Genomic DNA, 13,649 nt, shown 5'->3' on the forward strand with positions numbered 1-13,649 from the left:
AATAGCAGGCTAGCCAAATCATCCTTCATTTATAAATTTTCTTTAGTCTCTGTTTTGTCTGGACTTTGAAGCTGTGACTTTGACCTGTTGGAAGAAACTTATGCTCTAGAATAAGAAAGACTTGGAGGTTTGACTTGGTCTGTCTTAAGTAGGTTATTGTTAGCCCACCAGTCATATCTTTGTTCTATATTAATTCTTTTATTTAATAAATTCAGATCAAGATCCCCCCCAAAAAAAAGCTCCTAGCAGGAGGTAATATCTACACTGAAATAAAGAGGATGAATAAGGTTTGCCAGGGGAAGAAGAGGAAAAGGAGTGTGGCAGCGAGGACATGCAGAATTTCTGAGAGCCTCATGGCAAGAGAGAGTATGGTGAATTACAGGGATAGAAAGATGTTCTGTTTGAACTATACAGTGCGATGGAGTTGGAAATTTTTAAGATGGCACTGTAAAGGGAACCAAGGGCTTGATCATAAATGTTAGTAAGCTATTAAGAATTTAGATTTTATTCTGAGATACAACTTCAACAGTACATGAACCATGAACTTCCAGATGTTCAAGCTGGATTTAGAAAAGGCAGAGGAACCAGAGATCAAATTGCCAACATCTGTTGGATCATGGAAAAAGCAAGAGAGTTCCAGAAAAACATTTATTTCTGCTTTATTGACTATGCCAAAGCCTTTGACTGTGTGGATCACAACAAACTGGAAAATTCTTTAAGAGATGGGAATACCAGACCACCTGACCTGACTCCTGAGAAATCTGTATGCAGGTCAAGAAGCAATGGTTAGCACTGGACATGGACCAACAGACTGGTTCCAAATAGGGAAAGGAGTACATCAAGGTTGTATATTGTCACCCTACTTATTTAACTTATATGCAGAGTACATCATGAGAAATGCTGGGCTGGATGAAGCACAAGCTGGCATCAAGATTGCCGGGAGAAATACCAATAACCTCAGATACACAATGATACCACCCTTATGGCAGAAAGTAAAGAAGAACTAAAGATCCTCTTGATGAAAGTGAAAGAGGAGAGTAATAAAAGCTGGCTTAAAACCCAACATTCAGAAAACTAAGATCATGACATCCAGTCCCATCACTTCCTGGGAAATAGATGGGGAAACAATGGACACAGTGACAGACTTTATTTTCTTGGGCTCCAAAATCACTGCAGATGGTGACTGCATCCATGAAATTAAAAGATGCTCCCTGAAAGAAAAGCTATGACCAACCTAGACAGCATATTAAAAAACAGAGACATTACATTGCCAACAAAGGTCCGTCTAGTCAAAGCTATGGTTTTTCCAGTAGTCATGTATGGATGTGAGAGTTGGACTATAAAGAAAGCTGAGCGCTGAAGAATTGATGCTTTTGAACTGTGTTGCTGGAGAAGACTCTTGAGAGTCCCTTGGACTGCAAGGAGGTCAAACCAGTTAATCCTAAAGGAAATCAGTCCTGAATATTCATTGGAAGGACTGATGCTGAAGCTGCAACTCCAGTCCTTTGGCCAGAACTGTCTCACTGGAAAAGACCCTTATGCTGGGAAAGATTGAAGGCAGGAAGAAAAGGGGCGACAGAGGATGAGATGGTTGGATGGCATCACCAAATCAATGGACATGAGTTTGAGCAAGCTCTGGGAGTTAGCGATGGACAGGGAAGCCTGGCATGCTGCAGTCCTTGTGGTTGCAGAGAGCCAGGCACGACTGAGCTACTGAACTGCCTGACTGACTGAGACACAGACAATTGTTGAAGATTTTTGGTGTTTTTTGGTTATTGTTTCATTTTTAGGAGAGAAAGAGCTTGTCTGGTTAGATTTGCTGGAGAACAGTCCGAGGCACAACAATTAACCATGTAGAACTAACGTAAGCTGTATATGCTTCCAAGAAATCTGATAGTACTTCTCAGGCTCTGATCTATATGTCATGGTACCCTCCAGTTTCTTCACCTCCCCTTCCCTAGTCACAGTTCATTTTGCATCGTCTCATTTTCTTAGTCAACCTAGAACCCTTGGACACCTATTTCAATAATTCTTTTCTTATACCTCTTGTATTTTTCAAAGACAAAACAGGCAATAAAAATACTTGGTATACATATAAGCATTTCAGCATATTTATGTTTTTTGTTTTTATACATAGTTCTATAACACATTTATATAGTTTTCACTCTATCTTTGTAGTATTTGCAGTTTCTACATTTCAAAGTTACAAAAGAAACTACATAAATATTTGTATTGGTTATGTAATATTCTGGCCAGTGGGTCACCATTTACTTAACCACTTTCCTAATGATAGATACTTAGCATTCTGGTTTTTCTTGCTGTTTGAAAGAATGCTGATATTTACCTAGAATTTACTAGATTAAAGGTTAAAATATTTTAGGTTTTTGATCACTGTTTTGTTGCCCCACCCCATGCCTGTAATTGATATATTAAGTTAAAAATATGCAGATTATGACTTTTTGATTGAGGCACAAGCCACGAACTCAAGGTTGGCAAGTAGCGCCCTCAATTTCTGAGGAAAGTGAAAACTCCTGGGGTTATTTTGATTGAAGGCTCAGTTTCAGTACATTCAGACGAAGTCACGGGATTTTATTACTTAGAGATCCCAGAAACGTAGGGCAGAGAGGGGTGGGAGCAAGCATGCACAGTGAGCTGGGGGGTTGGCAGAGCAGTCCTCTGCCCCAGGTCAAGAGAAGAAGAGAGAGCACCTGCTGTAAGGTGGTCGGGGTGACAGTCCCTTAACTGTTTGCAGGCTCAGTTCTATATGGTTATTTTAAAAGGTGCTCCAGGAAAAGCAAAGTGGGAAATTGTGGTGGGAACCCTGACTTGAGTCCTTATCTAAATGTCCAGCCCCGGGGCATGGGTAGTGTTGTCATACTGCAAAATGCTTAGGCAGCAACTCAGAAGAGCTATTTTCTCATCACAGTTGCCAGTTACTTTTCAAAAGAGTTGTACCAATATGTGAATGTGGCTGTTTAATTGTGTCTTCCCCAGCATTGATTTTTATTACTTAAAAAAAATTGCTTGCTGATTTAGTAATGAGCATGGCGTCACATTTTATTTTTGTCAGTTATTATGTGATTGCCATATTCCCCATATATTTGTCAATCCCCACACTTCCTGTCTTTTAAACATTTCTGTTTGTGTCCTTCACCCACTTATCCATTGGGAAATCTAAGTATTTTTCTTATCAATTTTATGAGCATTTGATTAGCAATCTCCTTTATGTTTTTCTCTGAGTATTTTTCATCAGGCTTATTAGTTCCAACATAAGAAATTTGGGGTTTTGTATAAACTATTGATGATTTCTTTGTGGGTTTTTTTTTTTTTTTCTAATTTAAAATAAAAGCCTTCCACTGAGAGATTCATATTCTTTTTTATTCTTCTGTTGGTTTTAAGACTTCCTTTTTTATGTTATCTTTTTTAGTTCACTATGTAGGTGTATCACATGAAGTGAGTATTGAATTGGATTCTTTTCAAATTTTCCCAGCATTGCTTTTTGAATCTTTACTTTCCCCTTTGATTTTTGACTTTTTCCACTGTTTGAGAATGTACTATGTGGTAGGCACTGTGCTAAGCACTTTACGTGTGTTAACTCATTTTTTCCCTCACAACAACCCTTTGAGGAAATGGAGGCACAAAGAATTCTTAATTGTTGTGTGCTCTAATTGTGCTGTCATTTCTATATTATAGTTACCTTCTTTTTTATTTTTATGCCACTACCACTCTGCCTTAATTTTTACAGCTGACATAGAAAGGCTAAGATTTTTCTATTTTTTCCTTTTTCTGTTCTTTCCCACTTATTTTTCCAGATGGACTTGAGTATTTTATTCTAAAAAGAGTCTCATTGGAATGTTTATCAGAGTTGGCTTAATCCATAAATTATCTGGAATTAATTCGTCTTTACAACATCAATCAAGGTGTGTCTCCTTTGGTTAACCTTTGTTCCTGGTACATTCCAGGTGCTAAAAAAATACTTCAGTGAAAGAATAAATGAATGGGAGACCTTTGTTTATCATCTCCATCAAGTCTTGGTTTATACATCTCATTAATTTTTTTTTAACTTTTCTCCATTTGGTCCTGCACATTTCATGTGAATGTTTTTCTTGGCATTATATATTTTGGTTTGTTAGTTGCTGTCATGAATATAGTATCCTTTTCCTATAATTTTCTAATTATTTGTTGCCAGCATATGAGAAAACCATTAATGTTTGTATATTTGTTATTAAAGTTGTTCTTCTGAAGGCATTCCTGAAGGATCCTTTAGATAGATAATAATTATTTCACCTGTTAATAATAACCATTTTGATTTTTTCGATAATTTTATCTGTTGTTTTTGTTCTGGAATTTCCCAAATAATATTTAAAAGATGGTTGATGATAATGGTCATTGAAGAACACATATTTGAGATATTTTAAGTTAGCAACGGGAGACATTTTATCATTCTGCTCTCATAAGTGAATGTTTTTCTCTCTTCTGGGTCCCATCTCATTAACATCTGAACTTGAACCCTGGAGGGTGGAGGAGCAGGACTGAAGCAAATATACCATTTCGTTCTCTTGCTCTTACAGCTTGGGTGTTGACATACATGGGAATTTCTCAACAAACTGAGCTTGGACATAGACATGTAACAGCAGCATTACTGCATATAGAATGTGGGGAGCCAAGACACTGTACTAAGACTATATATGAATTATGCCATTTATTCCTTAGGAATAAATACCCTCTATGAATAAGTTCTGCTAGCCCATTTTATGGGTTATGAAACTGTGACTTAGGACATTGGTAACTGGTCCAGGGTTATATAGCTGAGAAGTGTCAGAGACAGGATTTAGGGCTAGAAGATTTGACATCAAAGCACATATTCTTCACCATGACTTTCTCCCTTATTACATTTGCTTTTGTGTTTGTTCTCTTATATGAGTTCTCTTGACTGGTGAGAAACAAAAGTTACTTGTAAAATAAAATCAAACCTTCAGTATGGATGGATGGACCTTACGAGTTTGAGAGATAGATGCTGAGGACTACTGCATTTTGAATGTTTATGGAGCCCAATAATATGGTAGTTCTTGTTGTATTGGCAAGTAATGATCTCTCCTCCATTATTAATGATAAGAATACAATTTCCATGAAAGTATATAATTACTAATTACTGTACTTCTTTCTGAGGACTTAGAGTCTGTGTGGTTGACATGTGTTGTGCTGGTAAATTTACTGTATTTTTTCCCTGCATTTTGCAGATATGTCAATAAGATTGGCATAATTTATAGGTGCTACTAATGCTATAATATATAAATTACACTTTTTGGTCATTTTTCCTCATAGGATTTCTAAGACAACATTGACTTTTTGGCACCCTCAGAGTGAAAGACAATTAACTCTAAGAAACCTACTTTCTGTGGAGTTCAGAGTGTGTGTATTTTTAAAACAAGATGCAAGTGTGTGGTAGAGTAGGAAATACCTAAGCAATTAGCCTCTACCATTGATGGTGAAGATACTAGATCAGTATTGGGAAGGAGTGGAGACAGCTTACCCATTTTAAAATCATTTAGGGGACTATCTCAAATAACTCCTTTTCTTCATGGTGAAATTCCCTCCTGACAATAGTGAACCAAGTAGGTTTGCCAGGGCAGAAAAATGTCTCAGAGTCTCTGAAATAATAAGTCAGTATAGGAGAGGAATTGCTTTACTGAAGCTTAAAAGTAATTTTTCCATAAGCCTGCCCCTTAAAAGAAAGAAAAAATGAAGAGCGCATAAGATTGTTACTTTTCTGTGTCTCTGAATAGAAATGTTCCCAAACGTGGAAAGAAAACTATCTTAATTTTTAAATTTCTTTCTGTATTCTTTTCCCAACTCTAAGAATGCCTGAAATAGATTCCTCCTTATGGCACAAATTAAATTCCTCATTTGTGGCTCACCAATTTCAATTATGCTGTCTTGCATTTTAATCTAGCCTTGTTTTCAGGGCTTCTTTTTCTGACTCTTGGCTATTACTTATGTTTGTCTCTTAATTCAAACAATGGCTTCCTTTGTATTAGTAGATAGTTCTCAGTTTTCTTCTAGTTGAAGCCCCAGTGCAGTTTGACTTGGAGTACCCGGATGTGTCTCACGCCCGCTCTAGTCCTGCTGTCTGTTTTATTGGACTCATCACCTGGTTGTAGCACCAAATGAATTCCAGCCTTCTTTGGCTTTTCTCCTTTTCTTTTCTTCTCCCTCCGTTAGTACTGCTGGTGTTCGTTAGACCCCCATGATTTTATCCTGAAACTAATCTTTATTTTGACTTAGCTAAGTCAGATTCTAACTTCTGATGTACAAAAGATAAATTTCTCTTTCCTGCTCTTTCTTTATACAGTTAAAAATTATACTTTATATGTCTTTAAGTTTAAATTTTTATTGCATTTTTAATACTTTTATACAGTGCAAAAAAACAAAGCCATCAAACTTTCCTTATTAAAATGCAAAGCCTAGTGTCCTCTAGCTTTTTGAAGAGCTTTTGTCCATTATATAATCTGTAAAGTAGCCAAGAGTTCCTCAGAAGCAGGACATCATTTAGATTTAAAACAGTTATGGCTTGTGTGTAAAATAATGATGTGACGTTACCATTCATGGGGAGGCAACCACAGTTTTACTTTAGTGGCAGAACGCTTGGATACCTCCAGTATTATATTTGCCATAAAGACTTTACCAAAGTATCTTAGAGCAAAAAAGTTTGTCATGTCATTTCTAGTAAGTAGATTAAGTTGGTATGACTAGAAAGCCGAGTGACACAGATACGAGCATAGACCTTTTATTTTTTTCCCAGATGTTTGACAGTGTAAACATACATAAAATACATATTAAAGTTTAGATGCTTTATATTTTGTGCAGTAAATTGAAGCCTTAAAAAGAAAACACTTCATTTTTTTAAAAAAGGAAACTCATTAGTTTTACTTCATTAAGACAGTAAAATAGCAGCAAGTACCAAGACATTGTGCACTTCTTTTATTTAAGACAAGTTACTTCATTTACATCAGAGTCAGAAACGGTAAGACTGGCTTTCTTAAATACTTAATATAAGCTTGAGTCACAGGTTAGATAGGGGAATATTTTCCCAGCTGTACATCAGGGAGGAGTTCGTTCATTAAATTTCAGAAAAGTGCAGACCCTCAGACAGCCAGCATGACCACAGCATTGAGCATTAAGAGAAACGAAGCATTTACTTTCCAAGCACTTGCCACAGAAGGTAAGCGTGTCTTTCCGTCTGTGGTTGTCTCTTCCCTCCGTAAGTTAAGGGTTGTGCTTTGTTGAGGCATTTCAGAGAAATCATTTGGCATGCCACTAGTAATACTTAGGGTCATGGGTGTTGGGGATGATTTTGTTGAGCTAGTGAGGCTTGTGTTTGTAACCATTCCATCTTGGAGATGAATAGTTAGAGTTGCAGCAGCTGCTTCACGAGAATTGATGGTTTCTGTGGATGTATCTTCTGGATAGGGCATAAAAGCCTTGTCAGTGCTAGTCAGGGTGGTATCTTTGCTTAGAGTGGCACCAAACGTTGTTTCCTTTGTTCGATATTGTTTGGGTATTTTGGTCACTTTGGACTGAGTTACCGTACTCAGAGAGTTAATGGTGTCCACTGTCTGCATCCCACTTAGAGTGAACAAGCTTGAGGTAAATCCAGAAGGTGTGGGGTATATGTTATGTTCCTTCAAAGATGATATTTGGCTAGAACAGGGAGTCCCTATTACATGGGCTTTTGTTTCCATCATCCACTTAAGTAAATAAGTAATGTTTTGGTAGTGGTCACATGACCACCTGTTATTGTAAAGGGTTATCTCTTGCAACTGAAAGAGTTGGTCAAAAGCTTGACCTGGAATGAAAGTGAACTTATTGTTGTGCAGGTAAAGATGTGTGAGATTTGTCAGGTTTATTAATGTTCCTGGAAGGATTTGTGTCAAGGAATTGTTAGACAGGTCCACGGTATGTAGTTTGGAGGGCATGTTGGTTGGAACTGTCCAGAGTTTGTTACTACTGAGGTTGAGAACCTCGAGACTTCTTAGTGTATTTTTAATGAGGACAACCTTTTCCAGCATATTCTTAGAAACATCCAGGTATTTAAGATTCCACTGATAAGCAGTATCAGATTTTTCAAGCAGTTTAATGTTGTTGTTAGCAGCAGACATATTCCAGAGGGACCGAGGTAACTGAGCAGGCAAGCTTTCAAGCCTGTTATTTGAAATGTCCAGGGTCCTCAGATTGGTGTACTGGGTTAACTGGTTATGCAGATCAGTAAAGTGGTTATAAGACAAATTTAAATGGATAATATTCTCTTGCAGTCCAGATGGTAATGTAGTCAAGTTTCTGCCTGAACAGTCCACATGCCTGTGCCTCTCGGTGCATATACATTGGAGAGGACAAATGCATAAAATACCAGGTGTGAGAAACAGAAGGATGAACAGGCTGGGAGACATTTTCAATATCTGATATTCCATCAAAGCCTGGAAACAAACAGATACACCCTTCTTTTAATATGCAAATACAATTAGGCATCTGCATGGGTCACTTAGCATTAGGCAAAATTTTCAATAAACCTCGTTGTTGTTGAGTTCTTTTATAATTGTTCCAGTGATTAAACTAACAAAGCTCCCCTTCATTTATAGTCCAAATGCTTAATCCTTCAACTGGGGCTATGTGGTAGAGACAGACTCTCTCCCCCTACTCTCTTCTGTATTTTCTCCTTTCTTTTTACCATAATCTGTCTTATTTATCTTCCTTGAGACTTGATAAAATTGTATTCTTGGCAAATAAAAATCCCAAAGAATCTTAAGCTATTACTATTTTTTTATGTTATTATTTCTTATTCAAATGGGAAAAAATGGCTGTCATGTCTGTTTTGGTGTTTTGTTTTGTTTTGTTTTTTCCTTAAGATCTCTGCAGTAAAGAAATAGTCAGTGTGTATATGTAAGATGGATTTTATTTAGATATTAAGACAGTACTTTGAAATTCACCTTCGTCTTCTCAGGATAAATATATCCTTGCAAAACATTTTAAGGCACTTGAAAAATCTGACTAACCCCATACCTTAAAATCTCACATTTTATAAAGTGATTTCTGTATATTTCAGTGCCGAGTCTAAAGGAAAACAATGTGTATATTTACAAAGTGAATGAATATTAGAAAGAAATCCCTCAACTGACACTGCAGCAAATTTCTGGTGCATGCACTTGCTATTGAATATATATTCAATCCTAACGTTGACTTTCTCTTAAAAAAAGAAAAAAATTCTGAAGTCGATTTTTTTACTGATTTAAATAACAGCTTACCATAGTGTCGTCTTCAACATCAGCATCTCATTTTCTCCGGGAAACTTAAGCTTAAAGGTCGCCTTGTTCTGGAAAGTAGGAACCGCTTCTGGCTGTGGGCTGTGCTTGCCTGCTCAGCTGCATTGTGTTGCTGTGAGCTGAAGCTCTGCAACCACCTGATCAGTACCACATAGGAGGACTGCAGAGCCGTCATTGGTGCTGCCTCAGATGTATTGCAGGAGGTGCACACGCGACAGAATGAACCCCGAAAAAATATTTTTTTTAATTTACAGCATTGAGTGGACCCATATAGCTCAGATTTGCCGTAGGAAGGAAAACCTCGTGGACTTTAGACCTGGCCCTACTCATTTCTGTGTATTTGTCTGAGCTTTGGCTCTACATTTTAACATTTACCTCGTGGAGAATTCGTGGTTCTTTTTAATGCTTCTACTTTTCATGCTTTTTATGCATTGAAAAATGCTGAAAATGAACTTGACCTTCCTTGTGGAGGGTTTTCTAAGATATTAGTTTAACTGTTTTTGAACTCTGCCTTCTCAATTTTTTTTTTCCTAAAATGGTACAATTGTCATGTCACTTTTAAAAATAACGTCTAATTTTTTATGTGCTCCCCCAGTGTGGTGATTATTATGTACAGTCACCTTTTCAAATTTATCAGCCACTTAACTGTTCATCTTTTGGGGAAGTACAAAAGTACTTAAATATGATTATTTTATCTTTATTTTTTTGATACAAAGGATTATTTTACCCAAGCTATACAAATGAGGGAGGCTGTGTTTTTAAATGAACGTATCATTTTTCTAAATTATCAGTTCATGTGGTAACGTAAATGTGTTTTATTTTATGCCTTTTGGATTAAGGATTTTTTTTCTTCATGAAGTTACTTTGATGAGTGAATATGAATATTATTTTCTCCAGAGACATCTTTGGTAATATATGAATGACTATTTATTTGATTTTATGGCTTGAAAATAATAGCATAAATTTTAGATGATTTCTTCAGAATGTTTTACATTTTATCTTACTGAGAAAACAGTTTGTAGTTCTTAAATTACACGAAATAATGTAAAAGGGAAGTTTTTCATTAGGGGCTGTATAAAATGAGATTTATGATCACTTCAGCTCTACTCTTTAGTGGACCAGTTGTATGAATAATCTATTAAAAGTTGAATCTAATTTCTAGAAGAGCCAACTTACCTTAGAAAAGAAAACAAGGTAATGACAGTTTTTTTGCCAAATTGTTACCATTTAAAAACCAGAAGGTATGGGGCTTCCATGGTGGCTCAGTAGTGAAGAATCCACCTGCCAGTGTAGGAACCATGGGTTCCACAGGTTTGATCCCTAGTTGGGAAGGATCCCCCAACCCCTGGAGCAGCTGAGCCCACATGCCACAACTACTGAGCCTGTGATCTAGAGCCTGGGAGCCACAACTACTGAAACCCGCACGCTCTAGATCCTGTGTTCCACAACAAGAGAAGCCACTGCATTGAAAAGCCCAAGCACCTCACCTAGAAAGTAGCCTCTGCTAACCACAACTGAAGAAAAACCCTTAAAGCAGTGAAGACCCAGCACAGCCAAAAATTAAATAAAATTTAAAAGTAATAAAAAAAAAAAACAAACCAGCCGTTATTGGATTTCCCTTGTGGCTCAGCTGATAAAGAATCCGCCTGCAATGTGAGAGACTTGGGTTCAGTCCCTGGGTTGGGAAGATGCCCTGGAGAAGGGAAAGGCTACCCACTCCAGTATTCTTGGGCTTCCTTTGTGGCTCAGCTGGTAAAGAATCTGCCTGTAATGCAGGAGATCCTGGTTTGATCCCTGGGTTGGGAAGATCCCAAGGAGAAGGGAAAGGCTACCCACTCCAGTATTCTGGCCTGGAGAATTCCATGAGGTTGTAAAGAGTTGGACAGACCAAGTGACTTTCACTCACTCACTCACTCACTCATTAGCATATTACATATGAAGAAAATCTCTGTATGTGTATTTACTAAATCCTTCATTTTTCTCTAAATTACATTTGCCATTCTTTTACCCCAAATTTTACCCTAATAGAATTTATTGTAAAAATTGAAGCTTATTTTCTTAGAGAAGAAACTATACTCTAGGAGTCATGTTTTGTATGAGATTAATGTTCCTAGAAAAGTACCTACATTTTAAATGTCTGTAGTGTTCGAAATTTATTATTGATTAGGTACTTTATTACCACTTTACTTTGAGGGTTCAGCCTTGAACTCTTTAAGATTCTTTCTGTGAATTTAAGAAGCCACTCATCAATCTTAGTGCTTAATAATAATGTTTTAAAAATACTGTGTCCAGCAATATTGTGGAAATAAGGGTTGAGAGTTCAACATTTCGGTTTCTTCTGTTTTAGCCTCTGTGTGTGTAAGTTCAACTTCACAGGGAGCGGCTGGGGGTCAGTTTGTTGTTGTTTAGTTGCTAAGTTGTGTCCGGCTCTGCAACCCCATGGACTGTAGCCCACCAGGCTCTTCTGACCATGGTGTTTCCCAGGCAAGAATAGTGGAGTGGGTTGCCATTTCCTTCTCCGGGGATCTTCCCAATCCAGGGATCAAACCCGCATCTCCTGCATTGGCAGGCAGATTCTTTACCACTGAGCCACCACAGAAGACCTGGGGGTCAGTTTACCAAACACTTCTAAAATCTCTCCTTTTAATTTTAGGAAGTCTCATTATATCCATGTGGAAGTAGAGTTATCCAGTTCCATTATACTTATTAGTACTTTTTTTTTTGAAAGAAAGAACATGTTGTTTCAGTAGCTAGAGGATCATATGAATTTGTGTTTAGGCTGTATTGAGATCAGATTTTGCCGCATATGATAGAAAATTCCAGTATAATAGTAGTAGCAATGTTTCTTATTTTAGGTTTGGGGACATGTGAGGTTGTTTCTATTATTCAAAGATTATTGGAAAATTCTCAAAAAGAAAGAGAGGGTGGAAGTACTATTTATAGCCATACCATCCTGAATGTGTCGAATCCAGAAGCTAAGTGGGATCAGGCCTGGTTAGTACTTAGATGGGAGAAAAAGGGAAGTACATTTTATTTATTTTTTTATTTATTTAAAAACATGTATATATTTTGGCTGTGCTAGGACTTCATTGCTATGTGCATGCTTTCTCTAGTTGTGAAAAGTGGGGCTCCTCTTTATTTGTGGTTCAAGCTTCTCATTGTAGTGGCTTCTCTTGTTGGGGCACAGACTCTAGGGCATATGGGCTTCAGTAGGCGCAGCTCACAGGCTCCAGAGCGCGGGCTTAGTAGTTATGCCACACGAACTTAGTTGGTCCGCTGCATGCGGCATCTTCCCAGACCAGGGATCAAACTGGTGTCCCTTGCATTGCAAGGCGGATTCTTAACCACTGAACCACCAGGGAAGTCCAGGAAGTACATTTTAATGCTCTTGAATTGAAACCATCTGTCCTTATGATTTTAGAAATTCTCATGAAATAAAATAATAGTGTATTACTCCAAAAAATAATTTTTTGTAGGCTGAAGTGTTTGTTACAAATTATTTTAGATGTTATTCAGACACATTACATTTTATAAAAGTCTGTTAAGTCAAGAACTACAGTTGTTTATGCAACTGTTATATTCTAGACTAAGCAGTAAATTAATTTACATATTCTTTTGTGAAACATGCTATTCTAGGATATATTACCCCAATATTGTGTAAAGTATAACAAATTACCTGCCAAGGAACAGCTCGCCCATATTAATCAACAGTTTGGCAACCCAATCCGTTTCTCTTTGTTACTTAAGTTGATAACATTTATTGTGCTTATTTGAGAGTGAAAGTATTATATTCTCTATTTTTAGTAATACAGACTGAATTTACTGCTGAAAACAGCTAAGAGTACTGAATAAAGTATTATAAAAGTATGGAAGGACTGACAAGATAGAAATTATCAAGTCAAAATTCAAAAAAAAGAAAGTCACCTTTCTCTTACCTCACCACCCTTTTCCCCCCATGGCACTGGCTTGTTGCTAAAACTCAGTCACTTGTTCCCTAGGATGTCCCTCATCTGGATTTATCTGTTTGCTTCCTTGTGAAGATTTAATTTGTTCCTCTATCCTCATATTTCCTATAAATGGTTTCTAACAGCATTACATAGCTGCTTATTTATATCATCCTACAGTAGTTTCAAAATAATATCAAGTATTGCTACAGACAATTAGGTTATAGACTACTGAATAAAGTTTAAGATTTGTTGCAGCCTTCTTTGTTTTAGAATGTATTTCACTAAGGATGTATAGTCAATTCTGTGTCCTAATGCAACTTAAAAGAAATAATTGTTTTCTCTATATTTTTATATCACCAACTTTACATAAAGTTCATCTGTTTCA

The 13,649-nt window shown here is 37.0% G+C and overlaps 2 protein-coding genes across 15 annotated transcripts in view; one reads left to right on the plus strand and one right to left on the minus strand.

The window, feature by feature from the left end:
• Window positions 1–13,649, plus strand: part of NF1 (neurofibromin 1) — a 265,468-nt gene that overhangs the window by 173,181 nt on the left and 78,638 nt on the right. The window lies entirely within an intron of this gene.
• OMG (oligodendrocyte myelin glycoprotein) lies at window positions 6,775–10,636 on the minus strand. Its single transcript, XM_006053534.3, has 2 exons — window positions 9,300–10,636; window positions 6,775–8,474 (listed from the first exon to the last, which is right to left on the minus strand). The coding sequence occupies exons 1-2, from the start codon at window positions 9,300–9,302 to the stop codon at window positions 7,146–7,148; spliced, it is 1,332 nt and encodes a 443-aa protein (XP_006053596.1). The 5' UTR covers window positions 9,303–10,636; the 3' UTR covers window positions 6,775–7,145.

The sequence above is a fragment of the Bubalus bubalis genome, chromosome 3 (genome assembly GCF_019923935.1).
Source record: "Bubalus bubalis isolate 160015118507 breed Murrah chromosome 3, NDDB_SH_1, whole genome shotgun sequence".
Lineage (NCBI taxonomy): Eukaryota > Metazoa > Chordata > Mammalia > Artiodactyla > Bovidae > Bubalus > Bubalus bubalis.